This window comes from Caloenas nicobarica, chromosome 4 (assembly GCF_036013445.1).
Source record: "Caloenas nicobarica isolate bCalNic1 chromosome 4, bCalNic1.hap1, whole genome shotgun sequence".
NCBI classification, from domain to species: domain Eukaryota; kingdom Metazoa; phylum Chordata; class Aves; order Columbiformes; family Columbidae; genus Caloenas; species Caloenas nicobarica.
In genome coordinates this window covers 25,682,157-25,704,881 of record NC_088248.1, presented here as the reverse complement: position 1 = coordinate 25,704,881, position 22,725 = coordinate 25,682,157, and the positions used below count along the sequence as shown (strand labels likewise).

Below are 22,725 nucleotides of genomic sequence, written 5' to 3'. Positions count from 1 at the left end.
TTACAGTTAGGATTTTTCCCTTCTAAAAATTAAATTACAACTGCATGTCCTGCATCTGCCTTCCATTCCTCTCTTGTGGGGTTTTGCTGTTTTCCAGTGGCAGATTTAGGGCTAACAAACCTCATGACCAAACCAAGGAAAGCACTTCCAGTCGTGTCAAGCAGTGCAATTCTGGGCAGTGCTGGCATCCATTTCAGCAGCTGCATCACACCCAGCCCCTTCCAAACACCCTGGAAATCCTCCACAACCCACACAGACAGCAGTAGAAGGCTTTGCCCTGAAATGCAGCCAATAATTTCATGGTGCCCAGTACTACAAGGCTTTTTTGCGCTATCATTAGACAATACCAAGTTTTGGGATACATTTTCTTAAAATGCCGTGTCTGCCCCCAGAAGTGAAAGATTTCCTACACCAAATTAGACCAACACTTGGTCTACCCAAACATCTCATTTAAAAATGCTGGTCGATGTCACACACTGCATTGGTGGGAGAGCCAGCATCAACACACAGCATTATTAGATCTAGATTAGATTATCAAATCTCCAGTATGCATCTCGATCTCTGTCACCCTCCAGGGCAACCCTGGAGATCTCTTCCTCCACAGTGGAGAGGCTTGAGGAGCAGTAACACAGCCCTTAATACACACCTTCCTACCACGAAAGGCTCATTTCCTGCCCTGGAACTACATTTACTAAGGAGGCAGAAAGTTTCCACCTCAGTCCCTAAATCGCTGCCAAGAAGAAATGTTGAACTAGTGCCCCGGGGTCTCTGGGAAGGAAACACTTCTCTGCGAGCAGTCAGAGACAATTGGCCAACCCACGGTTCACCCGGCCCTGCGAACTATCAAAGGCTGGCATCAAAAGCACCTTGGGCTGGATTCAAATTAGCAGCCAAGAATTAAAAAGCTCCAGCACGCAGCAGCACCAGGCCTCTGAGCCGCCCACCAGCTCTCACCAGGAGCCACGCGTTCCTGCAGAGACCCAACGTGTAGCATCTCGGGCCAGAAGCGGGTTCCTCTAAAATTAGACCTACGCATCCTCTGAGCTACCAAGAGACAAAGAGATAAGAGAAAGCATATCAAAGGCAAAGGGGGAACGAGGTTTTAGAACTGTGGAGAAGATGAGTTCAGATGAGGCCCTTCTCCTGCCCCTCTGTACTGCAGTGGAGGAGCTCCAGGAGAGGCCATCTGTCACATCCTCTTGGCCCTGCCATCACCAGCTCACGAAATCCAGGCTGTCTCTCTGCCTGGATGCACATGCCTGCGCATTCATTTTCAGGAACACTCCCCAGAGCCAGCCCTTTTGGCTGAGTATACAAAAGACTTTATTCCGGTTGGAATAGCAGAAACCTTCACATTGACAACCGCAGCCAATGTGACAAAAATAAAGCAAATAGAGCAACGGAAATTGCAGCTGACAGCAAGCATTCCAGCGAATGCTAGAATTCCCCTAGGAAGCAAATACAGATTCCCTGAGCTCACCAGCAACTGAAGATTGCCTTAAGATGATGAACAGTTTATATATATTTCTAGATCAAAAGAGAAGGCTGGAAGATGCTCTGGTTTCTCTAAAATTTTTGATGCTTATGTGTACCCTCTCTCAGCTCAGCCGAATCCTGCGTCATCACAAAACCATAGGCAGATTTCGCTTCTCTCCCAGTGACCTCACTGCTGTCCCCAATCTGCATGCCAGCTAGGACTTCAGTGGTTTTTAAGTGCTCTATAAATGCCATGAAAGAATTAATGTCGATTTTGTCTCTTTTTTTTTCAAGGACAGAAGCAAAAAAATAGTGCGGTTAAGCCATTAGCACAGCGCTCCAGAGCCCTGCCTTGGGCAGGCAGCTCTGCCTCAGGGAAGAAGGATTAGTTATCAGAGAATTGTAGAATAGTTTGGGTTGGAAAGGACCTTTCAAAGTCATCTCATCCACCCCCCACTCCCCGCATTGAGCAGAGACACCTTCAACAGAAAGCACAGAAAGCATTACAGAGAGGCTACACTGAGGAGGATACAAAATGCTCAAAAATCCCAAATCAATGAAAAAACAGAGCCAAAGAGCCAGGCAAAGAGAGGACCCAGTCAAGAAGAGCTTCCTCACTTGCCAAGGCCAGGTTATTTTCTTCTGGGCCGCTCAGAACATCGCCTGAGATGCCAGTGGCCAAAAATGGGTCCAGAAAACTCCTCACTTCAGTCTCCCTCCAGAAATCTCCATCCTCCCAGCACCGACCTGCCTGCACAAGAGGATGGCATACAGGATTCCTGACGCCAGCATCTGACAAACAGCCTTCCCCCTTCTTTCATATCAGCCTCGCTTTACTCAGCACAGTAATTTTTAACATTTCAGCTCTCCGTCGGGGCAGCACATTTTATTGTTAGCCTATGCGATAAAAATAAAATCTGATTGCAAGAAATTGCTTGGCTTCAATTATAACATCAGTGTTAATTGCAAGTGCAACTGTAATTTCAGGGAGAGAAGGAAGAGAGGCAGTGATGAGGATGCACACTATAATAAGTTCTGGTGGGCGCATTGGCATTTTCAAGCCCAGCCCTCCCAAAGGAGACATAAACTGTCTTGCCTCCTTGCCAACAGCTGCAGCAATCCCAGACAAACAGGTCTGCATGGCTCACACCATTCTGCCTGGTGGCATCTCCTGGAGAACGTGCATCCGATCGGCTCCCAGGCCCTTGAGACTTCTCTGATGCTCACACATCTTTGGCTGATGCTCTCCCTCTATTCCGAGCAAACTCAGCCCAAATCGTCCATGGAAACTCCTCAGAGCCCATATACTGCCATCCCCACCTCCACATGTAACTCAAGACAACGAGCCAGAGCCACAAACCCACATTCATTCCCCAAACCTTGCCTGAGCCAGCTCAGGAGCTTGCAGGCCAGGGTTGGAGGAGGCATCTCACACTTCCATGGCCCTCAGCCAGGCTCCGTGTGTTTGACACAGCCAGCTCTGAGGGTACCAACAAACCTCCGCTGCTCCTCCCTTCATGGGGCTGCTTCAGAGGGATGCTCCCCACAACCTGTGATGCTAGGGGGCAGCCAGGAAGTCAACAATCACTGTAAAATTCAGCAGGAGACAGGGATTTCTAATTTCGCCAGATCTGGCTCTCATCTCTGCTCCCACAGCACAGGTCAAAGCGAAGGAGAATTTGAGGCGCTTCTGGTTTGCCTGGAGCACAGCTCAGAGCTGTGAGAACTGGTTAGGAGTGCCTTGAACCCATGTCCTCAGAGCAATAGGACACGGGGCTGTCCCATCCACCCAGGGCTCAGCACGCTCACGCTCTGTGCCCACACAGACATCACATTTTTTCTCCATTTATTTATCATGCTCACGGCGACACATGAAGTGCAGCACGCAATACAGAGGGAAACAAAACAGAGCACCATCAATGCACTGGGGATGAAATCAAGACGGGGAACAAAAATATGTACTTACACTGGGATGTTCACAGACAAGATCTTATGAAATAATCTCCAGCAACAGTTAAAACAGGAGAGGATTGAATGCTGGGGAAGGAGCATCCTCTTCAGCAGGGCATCTCAGAGCAGGAGCTGGAACAGGACCGCTCTCACGGCACTCTCCGTGCATTGCTAGGTGGAGGGTGTGTTCCCCAGCTCCACCATGGACACAGAGTTCAGACTGTTCCCAGATGCAAAACACCAGGGAACAGCATATTACAGCCATCCCCCAGCTCCAGGGCAATTGTAATCTTTAAGTACTGTTTGAGAAAAGACTCTCTTTCTGTCCAAGGTGATGGGAATTCAGCTCTTGATGCTAGGAGGGAAGCAGCAAGCCAAGAACTTGACTATTGAGAAACAGCTGTAAAAGCAACATTTTCAAATAGGGCAGGGGAAGAAAAGCCAGTCCAAACCCACCCTGGAGATGAGCAGGGCTATTCATTGGTGCTGACCTGCACCTCAGAGATGCAATGCCCACTCTGAAGGTCCACCTCTTCTCCAACCATCCAGCAGACCAGCTGCTGTTTGGAACTGTTGAAAGCACAGTGGAACTTGGGGCTGAGGGACAACCAGCCTGGCCTCCCTTATGCCACAGAAACCTGGCAGAGCTGCTCCTGACCGGGACTGTTCTGTGAGCCAGCAGACAGGAGATCTCCCCTGGGAGTGAGGCAAGGTAAGGTCTGTCTGTTCAGTAAATATCTCCTGCCAAGGTGGCTGTGGACACCTCTGCAGAGGTATCTAATAGAAAAGTATTCACTCTGTGTTTCCTGACCCAGCTCCTCCCTACAGCAATCACCTGAGCAGAACCACTCTGCAGGACCCAGAGGGTGCTCCTGCCAGAGCAGCAGCAGGAGTGACAGTAAAAGAAGTTTTAATCAAACGTCTCCATTCCACATGTGTGAAATGGAGACAACATTTCCACTCTCCTCCATCTGCAGAGGTACTGAGTGCAACTTCCTTGGAGCCAGGATTTATATTTACAGCCATCTGTGCAAAGTCTCTAATGCAAGGGAAGCTTTCTGTGAGACCAGCATGAACAAAATGGTTAACGAACTAAATCAGTTAATAATCAAAAAGCCAGTAGATGGCACTAAAGAATATGCAAGACTTCTGAAAGATGCGAGACAAATAAAACTTGCATCTGCAGTGCACAACAGCAACATGTGCCTCATTCCACAGGACCATTAGGAGGAGGGTTGAGGACAACGTAATTATCTCAGTGGTGCCATCCAGGCCCCACAGCAACCCCAAGTGCTGCTAAGACCACAATTGCTTTATTCTCTCTTACAGACAGGATGCAGGCAGCAGGATTGGGATCCAGACCCGTGCCTGGGAGCAGCTTGTGTTTTGGCAGGGGTGCAGCTGGGCAGCACTGCCACTCCGTCTGCACTCTCAGACAGATGGTGCTCGAGCATGGGGGAGAACTGTGGGTAAGCGTGGCACGGGGCCCACCACGGCTGAACACGATCAATCTGGCACTCAAACGTCTCCTAAACACTGCTAAAAAACAGCAACAAGCCTCCCTTCCCACATGAGCACCATCAGAGCAAGGCCGTCCCTCCTCCCCAGTCCCAGGCTACGGCAAGGCATATCAGTGTGTGAACTGGCAACCGCTCAGGGATCGGGCAGCTCTGCTAAGCACGTCCAGATGATAATGGGTTTCTGGGAGACCATGCCTGTGCCAGTTTTTAAAGTTGTTAGTGCTAGTAATGCTCAGTAGCCTGAAATAAAAGGTTTTAAAGTAGGTAAAGAGGTTAATCTTTGGTGTTCTTTTTCCTGTTTCCTATAATGCATTTCGCAGAATCATAGAATGGTTGGGGTTGGAAGGGACCTTAAAGATCATCTAATTCCAACCCCCCTGCCATGGACAGGGACACCTTCCACTGGACCGGGTTGCTCAAAGCCCCGTCCAACCTGGCGCTGAACACTCCCAGGGATGGGGCATCCACAGCTTCTCTGGGCAGCCTGTTCACCACCCTCACGGGGAAGAATTTCCTCCTTATGTCTAATCTAAATCTACCCTCTTTCAGTTTAAAGCCATTACCCCTTGTCTTACCACCACATGCCTTTGTAGAAAGCCTCCCTCCAGCTTTCTTCTTTGGCTACTTTGAGTTCTTCCTCACAAGTCCCATGTGAAGGCTAAAAAGCACCTTTTCCCAAACAAAATCCAAGACCTTACATATTCACGCGATCCCCTATAATGTAGTCTTCCAAGGAAAATAAGCTATTACAAGACATTAAAAAAAAATTGTTAGGAGCAGCAACATTGGGCCCTGCAAGGAAACACACCAGTAACTTTCTCTGTACAGGGATTTTAAAGAGTTTTTTGTTTTGCTTTCCTAACCCAAAAAGACAGCCTCACGGGGACTGTACCAGGATGGAGCTGGCTGGAGCAAAGAGGCTTCTGGCTAAGAAACATCATTTAATGGCACGTTGCAAACTTAGGAGACAAGTCACATGCAGAGTTTGCTGCCAAGTGCCCTGTGGCGGAGGTGCAGTGTGTCCAGCAAACCACAGCCACCTCCACAGCCCCAACTGGCTGCATCTCTGCACGAGTTCATTCCTGGGGAACCTGCACGCCTGGACCAGGTGGCAGACCCATCACGACACCCCTGGTTCCTGGTCCTACCAACGGCGAGGTGCTCCCACCCTGTGCCGGTTCCCCAGGTGAGTCTCCAGAGAACAGCCATCCCTCCTCTCCAAAGCTCTCTTAGCACCGGGAGCCCAAAGTCCTGCAAAAGCTGGTGGAAAAAGAGATATCTGAAGCAAAAGGTCCATCTGCCAGCTCCCTCTGGGCTTTGCAGGATGGCCGGTGAGGTGGTGAACCCTGCCAAATCTGCTGGCCATGCCCAGCAGGCCTACTGGTGGGAGTGGGGGCAGGCAAGACTCAAAGCACATTTCCTGAACAGTTCCTACTCCTTTCCAAGGTTGGGAACCCCAAGTGCAGGGATGCTCCAAAGCAGCAGCTGCCAGCTATGAAACAGCACAGAGTGGAGAGCAAAACACCAAGAGGAAGGAGGGATCACGTACTAGAAGCTGCCTGGCTCCAGATCTGGAAGCACAGAATCATTCTGGTTGGAAGAGATCCTCAAGATCATCGAGTCCAACCATAACCTAAATCTAGCACTAAACCATGTCCCTAAGAACCTCATCTATATGTCTGTTAAACACTTCCAGGGATGGTGACTCTACCATTGCCCTGGGCAGCCTGTTCCGATGCCCAACAACCCTTTCCATGAAGAAATTTTTCCTAACATCCAATCTGAACCTTCCCTGGTGCAACTTGAGGCCAACAGGGTCTTCTCCTCACACCCCTGCAGCAAACCACAGGTCAGGTTGGAAAACAGCAAGGTGAGAGGGCTGCCAGTGAGGGCAGGTGGGCTGGCAGAGCAGGGAACACTTCCAAGGCAGAGCACTGGCAGGATCAGCCAGGATGGCTATGTGGCTGTCCCACCAGCACAGCCCAGGGCTGCTCAATGTCTCACACATATCATCTGCTGCTTCCCAGATCAAGGCAGCTCCCAGCTCATGGAAAATTTTGACATGAGTAATTTCATTGTTTTTGTTCATCTTGGCCTGAAACCAAATTCCAGAGATGGCCCTGAAAGCCCGTGTTTTAACCAGTCTGTCTGTACATCCCTTGAAAGATAACCCATTTCCCAGCGTCCCCCGGCTGAGGTGGCTGTGCCACTCAGAACCCTGGTTCGGATCCCTTGTGCAACCCCAGCTCCACGGCGGGTATGCGAAGCCATAACACAGGCCTCAAGGTGTTGGTGCAGGGGACGATGGGAACAGGGGAGCACAGATAATCCTGAGCAAACAACCAGTCGAACCTCCCCTTGGCAGCATTTTTCCATTGTCTATTATGTACAGCTGGACAAACATCAATAAATTACCAATGGAAATGAGCCCTGCTGAGCAGGCAGTTTGGCTTGACCACCTGTTTTCTAGGTGGCACCGTGACATTTCAGCTCCACTCTGCAAGAGGTGGGGAATCAGGGATTCCCAACTGTCTTCAGGAGCGGGAAGGAGGAAAGCAAGCCCTGTGTGGAAGTGGGGAAGCACCCTGCCAAGAGCCCACAGAGAATGAGGTCCGTGCACCCACTCCTGCAGCTCACCTGTGCCAGGGCTTGTGTAAAATCACCAGGCAGCTTCCCAAGTCCCAGACTAGCTTGGGAAGAAAAAGATAGCCATGGATAGATGCAACGAGGGCTGCAGGTCCTCCATCTGCATCCTTTGGCATCTCTGCTACACCCCTACCTGCCACCCAACTTGTCTGCCAGGCCAGCCCTGCTTCCAAGGCGGTAGCTGGAAAAGGCAGCAGCTGGAAAAGGCAGCCCTCGCAGCTAGTCTGCACAGGGAAAGAGATGTGGAGAGCTGGGGACAGATCTGATGGGCACTTCTTGCTTCTGACACAACTTCACTTGGTTGTCTCCTTCCACCCGAGCAAAGTGAGGTAGGTTTGTTAACAGCAACCCTGCTTTTGTCTATCCTGAATCTCCCAGAGGGACATGACACAAGTCACCAGCATGACAGCAAGCTACTCTTTCCTGATATATTCTGAAGGAGATGCTATCTTCTCACCTTGCCCACCACCGCTGTGGGGTCAGAACTGCAGCAGCAAGCTGTGAGAGCAGCACACCGTGTCCAGACAGCTGGAGCCAACACACTCGCTCCCCGCTGTGGAGCCCCTGTAAAAACCACCCAGCAAACTCCTGTAAAATCCTTCTGGTCTGCTCGAGGGTGGCTGTTAAAAATAACGATGTGGAGAAATGGGAGGGGGTCTGTTTCAGAAAGACAGGCATTCAGTTGCAGGGTTGTTGAGACCTGTTTATTATTTAGCATCTGTTGAATTTCAACTAGGAAAAAACACCTTGGAGGATGGAGAGCTTAAAATTGGTAAATCAGTCCTTCAGCTCCAGCCTTAGTGAGTTTGGTAATTAAGATGCAGAGATGATTTCAACTTGTCTTCTCAGAAAGGCAAAACAGATAAAAAGAAAGCCCACCTGCCCGCATGCTACGGATCCTGACAGCTGGAAGGAGCCCACAGGCTGCAAGTTCTGGCCATGCAGCTCCCGCAGGCTCTCCTGGTCTCCCCAGCCGTCAGGCTACAGCCAAGGTAAACTATGAAATCAGTCTGAATGTGACCAGGAATAGGGAGGAGTAGTGCTCATAGAACAAAACTAAGCAAAACACAACCACTCACCAAACTTTTCCTGTTTACCAGCCTGCCAGGTAAGGGTTTGTGTGAACCAGGCAGTCAGGCAAACACCAGGTCCTCACCTGGGACCCAGAAATTGTTTCTCAATTAAGAACTTGTCAGAGAATGGTTATTGACAGACAGGTTCATGTCCCAGCTGCAGAAGAGCAAGGTTGGCTTTTTTGAAGGGATAAGACAAGCTGAATATCAAAAACTGAACCAGTGAAAAACAGATTCAGGAATTCCTCAAAGAGAACACATAAACCTGATTCTAAAGCATTTGGCTGGGTATTTTTCTGGGAGTAACCTCAACACTGCTGGTGGCAGCCTAACAACCCAAACTCCTCGACTGTGAGTTCCTTACAGCAGAGACTCTTCTTTCCTCTATTTGCATAAAAGAGTCCCAGGTCATTACATTCTCCATTCACTCAAAAGCACCCCAAAGTAGGTCTTTTGCACCAGCTGCAAGCAGCATTCAAGTTTTTATCCTCTTGGCCACCTACGCTTATGTGACTCGATACAATTCTGTCCAGTGAAGGATGTTGACACCCACCATCCATCAGTCCCGCAAACCCTGAGAAACCTCAAACAATACTGCAGCACATTTGTGTAGCTCTTCTCCCAGCATCGTTCTTCACTGGAAAAAAATAGGACCTCACTGGAGGATGTAAGTAAAGACGCTATATTTCACATCCTCTTTGGCCAACAGATGCTGCAAGCCTCCTCACCTCAGAAAGCACAGCTGGGCTTATTTTCTCCTTGCCAGCGTCTTACAGCTCCTTCTCGACTTTTAAATCCTGCCTAACGAGACATATCGCCCTCCCCAAGACACAAAGGACGGGATGATTTTCTACTCCCAGCTGGAGCAGAAAGACGAGGGTGTTTATAAAGTAGCGAGAGGAGGCAGCAAAGGGAAAACAAAAGCATTCTCTATCAGACTTCTAAACCGAAATATCGGCTGCTGGACTCTTTTTTTTTTTTTTTTTTTTTAAATGAAAAAAACCTGGATAAATGTAACCGGACAGAGAGCGCCTCCCGTTTCTACAGCAACCGCGGGCCCGGCGCGGCAATGGCACCCCGGGAGCCGGGGAACAAAAGCGGCGGAGGCTGCCGGGCGGGGGGGTGTCCGACTCCCCGCTGCTCAGCGCAGCGCCCGGCCCAAACCTGTCCACGCCAAACACGGCGATGCGACCGCACATATCGTCGGGGGATAAATACATGGCAAACAAGCTGCGGCTTCGCTCCCGCACCGCCGGCCCCGCGGGGGGATCCCCCAGCCCAGCGGGGCCGCGCCGGGGTCCCCGTCCCCCGCCCCACCTGTGGCGCGTCCCCCCGCCGGCCCCGCACTCACCCCAGAGGAGGGTGAGCAGCTGTGCCCGCGGCACCAGGCTCAGCGCGTAGACCGCGCCCAGGTGCAGCAGCCCCATCAGCACCACGTTGCGCCAGACGATGGCCTGCCCGCCGCCCGCCGGGCCCGCCTCGCCGCTCGCCGCCCGCCGGGCGCCGGCCATCTCACCGGCGGAGCGCTAGGGGCGGCGGCCCCCGCGCAGCGCGGCCGTGGGGCGGCTACGAGCGGCCGGGCCGCGCCGCCGCATCTGTTGCGGCCGCCGCCTCCATGGAGCTCCCGCACCGCGGCGGGGGAGGGGGGCGGCCGGCAGCCCTGCATAGCGACAGCCAATGGCCGCCGCCGCCCGCCCCGCCCCCGGCACCGGCTCCGCCGAGGGGCCGCCCCGCAGCGGCGCGGCAGGCGCGCTCCCGGCCGGGGGACGCGGCGCTGGCGGGCGCGGCGCTGGCGGGCGCGGCCCCGCGCTGGCCGGCCGGGCGGCCGGGGCCTCCGTCGGCCCCGCGGGCTGCGGTGCAGGCGGCTGAGGCCGGCAGAGACCTCTCAGCCGGCGGCCCCGCGGAGCCGGGACGGGAACGTTCCCCGAGAGAGACGGGTTTGATTTCGGAAGCCCGTGAAAGCGGAGTGAAAAAATGCCGCTGGTGCTGGGGAGGAGCAGAGATCCAAGAGCCGGTTAATGAAGTTGATCTGACTGGGAGTAACAAGCTGGGCATTGAAAACTAACAAAACCCAAACACACACCTTTCTGTCATAGAATAATTTTGGTTGGAAGAGACCCTCAAGATCATCAAGTCCAACCATAACCCAACTGTAGCACTAAACCATGTCCCTAAGGGCCTCACCTAAATGCCTTTTAAACCCCTCCAGGGACGGTGACTCCACCACTGCCCTGGGCAGCCTGTTCCAATGCCTGACAACCCTTTCTGTGAATAAATTTCTCCCAATATCCAATCTGAACCTCCCCCGGTGCAACTTGGGGCCATTTACTTTCATCCTGCCACTTGTGACTTCGGAGAAGGGGCAAGGTATCAGCGGGGCACACCCGAATCAAGCGCGTGCAACACTTTTTGTTTACTCCCTCCCACCACGGACGCAGTAGTATTGTAGCGTTCAGATGTGGCTGGACCCTATGTCCCGGGGATGCTGTCCCCAGTGCTGCTGCAGGACCCCGCTTTCCTGCGAGCTGCTGCGGGAGAGGACAGACGCCAGATCCCCAGGGGTGGCAGAGTGGGGTTCACCCGTGTCAGAGGGATGAATGACCCAGATTTGCGGAGGAGTGGCAGGCAGAAAGTAGTTCACAGTCACTAGTGCGGCGCTTCACCTGCCACGGAGCAGGAATGGGGGAGAGCATCTTCCACCAGCAGTGTGCGGAGGGGTTTAAGTCATTGGCACATTGCACACGGAAACTGCTTTAGGAGATTTCCAACTAATTTGAGTCACTATCGAATGCATCTGTGAAGGCTCCCTCTGCCACCAGCGAGCATTAGTGCAATATTAACTTTGCACAGAGCACTAGAAGTTTCATATCCTACTTTTATCTCCAGTTCATTTTTATATCCAGTTCAGTATATCCACCCTTTTATATCCAGTTCAATCTCCAGTTTGTTTACATGGCAGCCAACGCAGCACAGAAAGCAAGCGAACAGAGATGACATGACAAATGCTCTGTCGTGGCTGGATGTCCTCTAGATGAGAGGAGTGCTGTTGCACGGTGTCATTCCACACGAGCAGAACCCATTACCATTCCCCTGGCCCCAGAAATCACCATTCAGGCAATGGTGCTTCAGTGACAGCATCAGCGTTTGTCCCAGGATTGCTGCACTGCCTGTGGGCAGCAGCAGCACATTTTGGGACATGATGCTGTGAAAACATCTTCTCACTTTTAAAATCTACCTGGCTACGTAGGTCATGATGTCAGAACTACATGCCACAGGCAGAGATCCAAGCTGTTAGCCTAAGATCTTGCCCAGAGATGTAAAGAAAAGACTGCAAATCTGACTCTAATTTTCCTTGGTTAAAATTATATTGGAAAACATCAAGTGAGCCAAAATCTCCTGAAGAAGAAACCTGAGGAGCTGCAATCAAAACGGCAACAAACACAAAAGGAGATTTTTCCCAGTAAACACTCCAGGGTTCATATATTTAAAAGCAAAAGCTGTGCAAGTCTGGGAAAAAAAATGGCTGAGTGTAGTTTAGAAATCTGGAAACTGCTTGGTTTTGTCTGCTGCATTTACTGATGAAGGTGTAGTGACTGCAGACACGCTGGGAATGGGGACTCAGGACAGTGTTTGGAGAGAAACGTCACGCCTTCCTTCTCCTTTGCTCATCTTGCCTTTGCTGGCAATCCCAGCTGGACATCCCACTGTTGTGCGTGTCCGTCTGTTCCCTGAGTGTGGCCTCTGCCATAACAACGACTCTTCTGTGCAGGTGAGAGAGGCACCTGCCATTTAGCGGTGGCCTGAGTGACCTGGCCGTAGCCCTCGGTGCTGTCTTATCAGCCAACTAAGTTCAAATGAGTCTCACTCTCTCGTTTGTCTCAGCACAGGTCTTGCTCAGGTCTCACTGATGAGCAAGAGGACAGGACTATGGGCTCAAATCCACCCACAGGCGCATGACTCCGCCTGGGACAGAGCCTGCCTTGCTGAGCCTGGCTCAAATACTGCACCAGGTTGTTTAGAGGATAGGCGCAGACTTTGAGCTTTCCTTCAGCACAGCCTGCAAGTGAACGCGCGTCCTCTTCCAGCCTCGCTGGGAGAGAGGGCTCATCTGTCATCTTGCTCATGACATAAATCAGTGAATATCTCACTGGCAAGTTCCTACCGCTGATGGAGATGGGTGCCTCCATGATGCAAAGACATTTCTGTCTTGCTGGGAGGAAGGAGGTTACGGGTTCCTCTCCGCCAGCACTACGGTGTGTCAGATAAACAATGCAAGAGTAAAAAACAAAGACCTAAATTTCATGGAGCTCCCTATTCCAGTTGAAAACACAGGGGATTTGCAGGGATCCAGTGCTGCTGCTGGCGTTATGTCCTGCCCCACAGGAGAGCACGTTTTGATTTCTTGCTTTGCAGAGGGCAGCACAGGGGGATTTGTCTGAGCCTGGAGCACCTGGGCGTGCAGCAGCGGCTGCAGGGTGATGGAGGTGTTGCTTCTCACCAGAAACCCTTCCTGACAGGTAACGCAGGACCTAGAGCCTCTTTGCCTTGCTGAGCTGGGTTAGGCTGGGATGATGCTCTCAAGCGGAGGCTGCAAAGGGCTTGTAAGGCTTTGCAATGTCTTCGAGAAAGAGTTTTACAATTTTTTTATTATCACAAAGGTTTAAGAAACATAGCAAAACCTGAGCTCTAATGTCACACAGCTCTAGAATTTACTCGTCCTTCCTTAGTTATTGGATCTGAAAGCGTTACCCCTTCTGGCTTTCAGAAAGCTGCACGAAGGAGATCAGAGGGAGGCTCTTGTCTGAGCTGGAGAGCGGTGGGGGCTCAGGGGGGGACAGGCAGACACCCGCTCACCCCCACCCCAGACTTCTCCCAGCACAGCCCCGGTCTGAGCGCCTGGTGGCCGATTGCCAGGGACACCTACCTGGGCCCAGGGGAGAGCGGCTTTACGAGTGATAGCAGTACAAATCTCATTAGTGTGCTGGGCTAATTAATTACTAACTACACCTCCTGAGGCAAGTGAATCAACAGAGAGTGTCTGATTAAACCCAAGGTTGTTTCTGATATCTTTTAAACATTCTTCTAGAATTCTCCGCCTGGAACAAGGAAGGAGGGCAGTGATGATGAGAGGCAGCGAATGGTTCATGAGGACACACTGAGTATCAATTTATGCTACCACTGCCTGCTACCATCACATTTCAGCGCAGAGCTTTTTAAAATGTTGATGAGTGGCCTCCTTTTTTTTGTTTTTCTCTTTTCTCTTGCCATGAACAATCAAGTAGTGACTCCAAAGTGTTGTTCAAATGAAGGCTTTAAGTCGCAGAGAAGGAAACAAAGCCTAAAAAACAGAAGGGCAAGAAAGATGTGCTCAATATTTATGTACTGAAGAGCTTCTCATGTACCTGGCAAAGTACAGGCAACGGGTTCCCAAGAAGTCTCCCTTGTGCTGTCCAGATAGTCACAGACTTGCTGGTAAGGTCAGCTGCAGCTGTCTTTTTAGAGTGCTCCTTAATAAATCCTCTCTTAATTAGACTCTCTTCTGGCTAACTTGCAGCTCTGAATCTCACAGGAATTTTAACCAGTTTAGTCTCTTTGGAATGAGGGTTGCATTAAATGGATCTGTACATTCCACCTGGCTGTTTGGTGATGTTTCTGTCTGATCTGGCAGAGCAAACATGGCAAGGACCAGCTTAGCGTACAGCGGAGTCAAGGCCGGGAGCTTAGCCCTGAGCTTCCCCATTTAAGATTGGACAAGTTGAAACTGTTCCTGGTGTCAGTACATTATTTGCGACACTCCTCAGTGTGCTCGGAGAGTGGCCTTGGCTCTCATTCAAGGCCGAGCACATCAGCTTGGCCCCGGCAGCCCCTGCGGATGCTCAGCATCCCCTGCGGGGCAGGCAGAGTCAGCAGCAGACATTGGGCTGTGTAAGACTATTTTTCCTTTAGCTTTGAGCCATGCCTGGCTCTGTACATCCTGCCCTGTCTTTGCAACGGGTGCTTAGTGTGGCTCAGAACAGCAAACTCTTATGGCTGCGAAGCCACGTGGGATCGCAGACATTGGGCTGGAGAGACAGGGGAAGGAAATACCTGACCCAGGGACTCCTTTTTGTCCCGTTTCAGGCATAACAGAATCTCCAGCCAGGCTAACGACACGACACGGTGGGGTTTGTGCTGCTGCAGTGAAGGTGAGTGTGGTGGTGAGCGTGAGGACATGGCTAGAGGGGAGCCTGCCAGGCTCTGGGGAGCGATGCCACTGCCCTGCATGCTGTCTCTGCCATCCTTCCCAAAACATGCCCCCTCCCATCCGTAGTTTTTGGGGGAAACAGCTATGGCAGCAAGAGCCCTCTCCCTTCTCTCTCAATAGCCCTGTCAGTCTGGCATATGCTCTTTTCTGGGCAGAGGAAACACAGTTACTGAACAGTAAACCCACATTCCCAATCTCTGTGTCAGGGAACAATGTTATCCGAAAGGCACAACACAGACCCAATCTGATGTAAACACCGCCTGGGCTAGAAATGCTGCAGCGATTAAAAGACAATCCCCAGCGTTCGTGTCTCATGCTGACCTTGGGCCTCTGCCAGCAAAAACAAGGTAAATCCATTACAGAGCTTCACAGGCAGGAAAAGGTTTTCACTCAATTACTTAACTTAGATGTTCTGCCCATCGTGGGGCTGCTCTGCAGCACTGACCCCAACACATCCCCACCTGTTTGCCTCTGCAGCAGAACTCCATCAATGCTGCCCTTTCCCACAAACTCTCCCGCCAGTGCTTTTGCCTGGATGGTGATAACTGCGGTAGCAAGATACCTCCTGGTGCCAGCTGCTGTTGGACAACACCCGTGCTGCTGCGCTACACCTTCGCATTTCCACCCATCTCTTTTTCTTATAATCCTGCAGCCTTGGGGAGCGGGGGGAGGGCACAAACAGGAATAGCTCTTTTGGTGTTAATGCCATGGTATAAATCTCTTCTCACTCTGTGAGATGAAATTTTGGCTATTTGGGGACCAATTCTTTTCCCGGTGTAAATTGGCAGAGCTTCATTGCCTTCTGTAAATGAAGATGGCCATTTGCGTTTATAATATCAGATGGGTCGCTAATTGCTTGGCATTCCTTGAAGGTACAAGCAGACGGCAGCATAACTGGTGAACTATTATTATTCATCCCAGCTGCTCTCAGGAGAGAAGCAGCAGATTTTCACATCCACTCCTGTTAGGTACTTGGGCGGTGCAGCTTTCTGCTCCTGAGCTCCTGAGGATGGCTGAGATGAAGGACAGCTTTCCTTTTGGTGAGGAGAGCAAGGTTACTCCACCGCTGACATAGAGCATCCAGGATTGTGGTGAAATGTCACAGTACCCAAAGATACTTTCACCTCAAAAAAAAAAAAAAAAAGTAGTGTTCCTCTCTGATCCAGTGGTCTCATTTTTGACCAATTTCTAGCCCAAGTTTACTCATGGCCAGCTCATACCACATTTGTTCTCATGCTAGTGCTGCTCTTTAGTTCCAGTCAACTCAATTCCCTTGTACTCTTCATTAGGTGAAAAAGTTAAGCTTGTTTAGTCTCTTCCTATTAAACTCTTTAGTCCCTGACATCTGCATGCCTGAGCCCCTTCTTGCTTGGCATTTTCTTTTACACAGATGGAAGTCTCACGAAGGCTTGTGCAATGCCATTAAACATTCCTGGCCTTTTGCAAAGCCACACCATACTGAGGAGCTGTTCCTAGCTAATCCTCTCAGGTCCCACTGCTCCTCTTATTCCCAATTTATGGGCTTCCAAATTACAGCAATGCTTTTGTCCACAAGCCCACACCTAGCCAAAGGCATCCCACCTACCACCGTCAACCTTCCCAGTTGTTCCTGCCAGAAACAACCAGCTTCACAAAGAAACTGTGGACCACCTGCATGACCACCTCCTCCCAGCCACTTTGGTCCTGACGTACCAAGATTCTTTTTTGCTTTCCTTTCCTTGCAGAACAGCACATCACAGAAACACCAGGCGAGCCCAGCACACCTGCTTGTCACCCTACTGAGGGTTTTTTTAATTCCCATTTACCTCCATGCTTGTTCTTTCTTTTAAAATTTGTTCTTTTCCCCCTTGAATTGAGACACAAGGGTCCACTTTTCTCTGGCCAGGCTGTGCCCAGCTGGCTCTGATGGAGGCATCACTGCTGGAGTTCCATGCAGTGGTCCTTTTCGCAGGTGCAAACACACATCCCAGGGTACCAAGCTACCAGAATTCTGCTTTCCCCTGCAAACAACAACATTTTTTTCTTTTGCAAAGCCCCTTTCTTCCTGCTTTCCCTGTTATCGGGGCCCCATCACTTCATTCCAAGCTTGCAGAAAAGAGTCCTAGGGGAGGAAATGTGGAGCACACCAAGCTGTTACCCGTCTCATCTGGATAGGGAGGTGCTGAGAAATGCTTCTTAGAGAATGTGGTCTCAGCAATCAAGAGCAGGGCTGGTGACCTGCATGTTTTTCCCACTGAGGCAGACTATGATTTCCTTATTTCTGGCAGCATTAACATAATTTTTGATGTGATTCAGCCAACACCTGAGCCTGCTGGGCAAGGAGTTTTTAGTAAGTGCATGGATGAACAAAGCAGGACACCTGGAAACCTTCCGAATGACAGGAGCAAAACACCATTGACTTGTAACATTGCTTGGAAACCTGTAACCTAGATGAAGGGGAAGAAAATCACTCAAATTGGTTTTTAAACTCCTGAAACAAAGGAACTCCAGGTGGATCCTTTGTGTTCATGAATTCCAAAAGCTTATGAGGTCAGAAGAGACTGGAAAGACAAAATTAAGTATAATTTTGTCAGAGGAATGGAACTGTTTTGCCCAACGAATCTGTAACTTATAATCAGTTTAAGTCACAGAAGTCAGCAATGATTTGCATCGTTATTTATAATATTGCTTGCAGGATGTATTGCCAAATCTACATTCCACAGGCACAGATACCTTAAGTAATTTTCAGGGAAAACTGCCTTTTCATTTTAAAAAATCTGGACATTTCTTCCAACTGTTCTTCCTAGACACACTTGTTCTTCATGTCACACTGTTTCCAATTTTTAAAACTTGAAGCCAACTCCAGCTGTGCTGCAGGAAACAAGTGTGCCAGGGGCCAGCAGAAGCGGGCTTGCAGTTCCACAGTACTGCACATCCTCACAGAGGTCACCAGCGCAACACAGGCAGCCACCTCCAGGTTCAGGGGATTGCAAGAAACAATTTGCACCTTGCTTGCACACTGAACATCCGTGTCTCTGTACAGGTGGCAGAAACCACTCTGCATCATTTCTGCTCTTAGCTTTTGAAAAAATGCATGCAGATGTGTTCAAAATCCTTGCCAAACCTTCTCTCAAAATGCAAATCTGTCAGTGTAAATGTTAAATGGATCCTTTAGTCATGAGCATGGAGGAAAAAAAAATATCCTCAAGCCTGGGATGCAACAGAAAGCAACCCCACTGTACTCCAGGTTCAAAATCTCCAAGTTGTACTTCAAAAAGACACATTTTAATAAATTAACATTTATTGAAAATATCACATTAGCCTTTATTTTGCTCATTTTTCCCAGTGCAAAATTAAGCTATTAAACATGTAAATTGTAATAACAGAACTGCAAGCAGCTTCATAAAATGAAAGATCACATACACTTATAATACGATCAGACTCTTTAATCTGGTGGATAAGGAACAGTGGGGCAGAAGGGAAGACTGTTTTAGGGTCTGATACACAACCCATCTTGTTGTTTTAACATGTATACCTGTTATTAAAAGCCACTGTTTAGCCGTATAACATGCATCTAAAAATTGACAATATGGGGCATTATTCATTAAATATACTATTTGTAAATAAGAATCATTAGGGATGAGAAAAGGATTAAAATAAAAAGAAAAGCACCAGGGCTCCACGGCTGTCCTAGAAGGAAGCATTTTGCAGGGAGAGTGCAATGCCATTTGTCAGCGCTCTACTGCGACGTGCTGTAAGGACTAGCATTTGGTCCATTCCTGCGCGTTTGCCACAGAAGTGCACTTCTTTGGAAAAGCGACCGTCAAGGCTTTGCAGATGCAGAGTTACTTCAGACACCCAGCTTATTGGCCTGGGTGAGGACAACCTTCAGAACGGGCATGAAAGCAGAGGTCTCGCTGAAGTTGCTGGTGCTGACGATGTGTGTGTGGATGTTCAGTCCTTCCTGGTAGTTGCGGGTTTCGATGCTCTTCACCATGTTGTGCAAACCACTAATGATGGTTGGAGAGAGCTGCAAGGAAGCCAGACAAGGCAGGTGAATAACAGAAATCCTTTGGCCCTCAGGAAGGTGCAGGAAGAAATCATTCCCTTATTTAAATATAGCTATCTTGAAAGCTGTACCACACTGGGAACAGTCACTGGGAAGCCTAACAGCAGACTTCACCCAGAACGTGCCTTCTTTGCACGACACTGCAAACCCCTGCAAGCCTTCACTGCCAGCCCCTGGATGCAATTCCCTGAGGTGGGAGAGCTGCTGTGATAGACTGTGGCACATGAAAAACCCACTGAGCTTTGGGTTAATGTTAACTGTTCAGCAAAGATGGCCTGAGGACAACGAGCACTCTAATCCTAAGGCACTAAGAGATCTAAGCCCAGTCCTTTGTTCTGCTACAAGACCTCCTGGAAGGCTTTCAGAAAATTACCAGATCTTCAAGAGTACTTGCACATCTGCCTTCCAGTGAAATCAGTGAGCCTCCAGCATTTAAATCTGGGTGTTTTTTTGACCCCAGGCTGCATGTCCTTCATAGTCCCAGCAGGGGAACTTGCTGGCTCATTCTGCCAGCAGCTGGGGACAGAAACCCTCCTCATGCACTCACCCAGTGCCTGCTGCAAGGAGCTCTGCTCTCTGGCTCAGTGCAGCCCCTGCATGGCACCATAAAACCCATGATATGACCTCAAAACACTGTCAAGTCTGTACAGGCACTTGTGGCCAAGCACTCCATTGCACCATTTCTGGGAAATGCATGGAAACATACAATAAAGGGATTTGAAGAATGCTTGCAAAGAAAGAACAAACACGTGCTACACATTGCAGAAAGGTTCATACCATTCATGAAGTTCTAGGCTATACCTGCAATGTTTGATCGGGGAAAAAATGCAAAAAGAAAACTTACTGTCTGTTCCCTAAGTTTGTCATATAGAAACTCCAGACGTTTATTTGCATCATCTAGTTTCCTCTTTGTTTGCTGCAAGAGAGAAGAATATAATTAAAACACAGTACTTTTACCACCACCAGACTGATCTGATATCACTGCAAAGAAGTCCACACAGCACATGAAATTCCTTGCTCAACAACATTTTCCTACCACATAATTTTAATTCTTTGCTCTGTACTTTTCATCCCTGATTTTGCGAGGAAAGACCAAGTGACATGACTGTAGTTCTCCACATGTAACCGCTCTAGTTCACTACAGCAAATATTAAACTGTAGAGGTGCATCCTAAAGGGACAGAATCATGAATTGCAGTAGAAATTCTTTTTCTATGGTTCACTGGTAAAGCATAGTGATATCTGAATGAAGTTATTACTGGAATCACATATCCAGCAATGTCAATGAGAGCTTAAGGGCACAAGCAGTCACTGAAGTCCAAGTATGTACAAGTCAGTCATCATTTACGGCAAATCCTAATTATATTTTTCATTATGTGATTAGTAAAGCCAGGAGTTTGTGTCTACTGTCAACAGAAAAACTAACAGCCTAATCCAAACTGTCCTTACACATCTTTTGTGCTTCCATGCTTTTATATAAACCACCCTTTGATGTGTCTGAGATTATTTAACCACCAAAGGCTCTTAAAATAACCCCAGTATATTCCACCTGGAATGCCACAGCAGCTGCTGGAGAAATGCATTTTTTAATCCACTTTTTTTCTTTTAAAAAACAAACAACTACAGAAATAGAAGATTTTGTTCCAGAATAATAAAACAGTAATAAAGCATCAAGGTTATAGTTACAGAAGCACAAAAAAGAAGGTGGCCAACAGCAGCAGAAACGGCGTCAGCACACAAGAGTACTGGAACTTCCTCCTCAGTGTGCAACATCCATCCATCTTTACTTAGGATAGTACCATTTCTCCTAGGAACTGGAAAAGTTTCCCTGGATTAGATAATTGGCAAGAGAGAAAATAAAGCCTATGACAATGCTCTGGCTCGGGTGTGAAGACAAACTAGTGGCCGCCTGCTATGCTAGAAATTAGGGAAAGCTGTTTGGACAGTCAAGTGCACAGCAGAGAACAGAGCTTGTAGATCTCTCAGGCCATGTGTGAAAAACCCCTCAGCAGTAGTTATGTTGTCAAGGAACAGAGACAAGTGAGGAATAAGTACCCCAGGAGGAGCAGATAAGAATCTGGCTAATTCCCTTGGTCTGTAACTCTTTCAGATAGATGAGTTTGGATCATTTGTTTCAAAACCTGTGAAAAAACATACACACTAGTTTCATTTTACAAATGGCCAACTAGGGCAAAGAGGAATAAACTGTGTTTAGTAAACAGCAAGACACCTCTCCAGTCAAAGGAAATGAGGTGGAAGAAGCGCAGGATGGTTGTTCTCCTCACTCTTTGCTTCCCGTTCCAGCCCCTAAGCAGGATCTCTCCATATTCCCATTTTTCCCTTTGGAATGTAATAACTGAGTAGTGTCTGTGTTTGTTCTGACAGTAACTGCTGTATACAGTCAGGACAGTATCTCTCAGCTGGGAACACTTGCTCTGCCTAAGAAAATCACAGAGACTTAACAAGCAGCAAGCAAAATGTTTTGGCAGAGAAGAAAAGCAATAGCTGGGTGCAGATGTGAACCAAATGCTTTTGCCTTCCATGTGTGTCTGGGAGAAGGGGCACTCAGAGGAAGAAAAGGTCAAAGGATCTGTGCAGTATCCGACTTCTATCCCTGCATGCTACAGCCCAATCTTTAAAGAAATGATTTTCATCTATCAAATGCTACTGGAGCTTACGGGGCCTGTCCAAAGAAAGGTCTATGGCCTCAAAATGCATCTAGAAAGGAACGTGTTGGGGAGTCCACCCCGAAATTGCCAGGCTGAGACCCAAAGGGGAAAGAAGGAGCAAGTACATGTGAATGTCAAGTCTAAACTACAGAGCCACCTGAAATGGTGCAGTGGACACAGTACAGGAGTGGCATCAAATGCCCAATATTCACCCAGAGCCCTCAGGCCGCTCAGCTCCCGATCGCCGTAACAGGAGCGTGAGTCCGTGCTGCTGACCAAGCACGTTTAGCGCACAAAGCTCTCTGCATGCCACCAGCCTGTCCTTCATCATCCATCTCTCGGCATGTGGCGGGCACGAGCTGAACAGTCAGCAGCTGGGCTTTAGGGCAGCATGTTATTTACTGACCGCTGGAAATAAATGGGAAGCTTTGAGACGGATGGCTCATTTACCAAGCACTGACTGCCACAGGAAAGGTTTTTCCTATTCAGCTCCCGTGGTCATGTTAAAGCTCTTAACTTTCCATTTCTCTACTACTCGTTTCCTTTTGAAATGAGTTTGTTAATCAGAAATCACAGATCAAAATCTGAGGCACGTACTCACGTGTATGAGCCTCAGCTCAGACCTGGCATAATACACCAGCTGCTTCCTGCTCTGAATTATAAGAAGCAGTTGAACAAATGAACAAGATATCCCTCCTGAACAGCTCAGCACAGGGCATGCCTCCACAGCCATCACTTGACAGGAGCAAGGACAGCCCTTTCTAAAGGCTTTAGCTTTTTTTTTTTTTTTAACCATCAATATCAAAACCTCAACTGTAACCAAATCCAACCCTCCTCCTTAGAAGAGAGCAATAGAGTGGGCTGCAACAGGTTAATTCCCTGCCCATAAACAGCACCATCACACTCTACCTGTGCTGCGGGCTATAAGGACCAGAGTCAAAGTCCTCACGCAGCTGGGCTCTGCTCTGGCCCCAGACTGGCACATCCTTTGTGTGTGTAGCTTTTCTATGCATTGCTTGTGGCTTTTCTGTGCATTTCCCTTAGAAGGACAAGCTATCTCAGGAGAGGCTGTGGTGGCTGGCTGTGCTGCAGGTACCATA

At 49.1% G+C, this 22,725-nt stretch overlaps 2 protein-coding genes across 15 annotated transcripts in view; both read right to left on the bottom strand.

Moving 5' to 3' along the window:
* The window catches only part of SCD5 (stearoyl-CoA desaturase 5), a 33,662-nt gene extending 23,418 nt beyond the window's left edge, over positions 1 to 10,244 (bottom strand). The window contains exon 1 of the mRNA XM_065634019.1: positions 10,017 to 10,244. Coding sequence (XP_065490091.1) covers positions 10,017 to 10,176 — 160 coding nt within the window. The 5' untranslated portion in view covers positions 10,177 to 10,244. The remainder of the gene's footprint in view (positions 1 to 10,016) is intronic.
* Positions 10,245 to 18,203: 7,959 nt separating this feature from the next.
* SEC31A (SEC31 homolog A, COPII coat complex component) overlaps positions 18,204 to 22,725 on the bottom strand; it is a 47,225-nt gene continuing 42,703 nt past the window's right edge. For all 14 annotated transcript variants that reach the window (XM_065634858.1, XM_065634860.1, XM_065634862.1 and 11 more), the window contains 2 exons: positions 19,802 to 19,873; positions 18,204 to 18,918 (listed from right to left, as the gene is read on the bottom strand). In XM_065634858.1, coding sequence (XP_065490930.1) covers positions 18,739 to 18,918; positions 19,802 to 19,873 — 252 coding nt within the window. In that variant the 3' untranslated portion in view covers positions 18,204 to 18,738. The remainder of the gene's footprint in view (positions 18,919 to 19,801; positions 19,874 to 22,725) is intronic.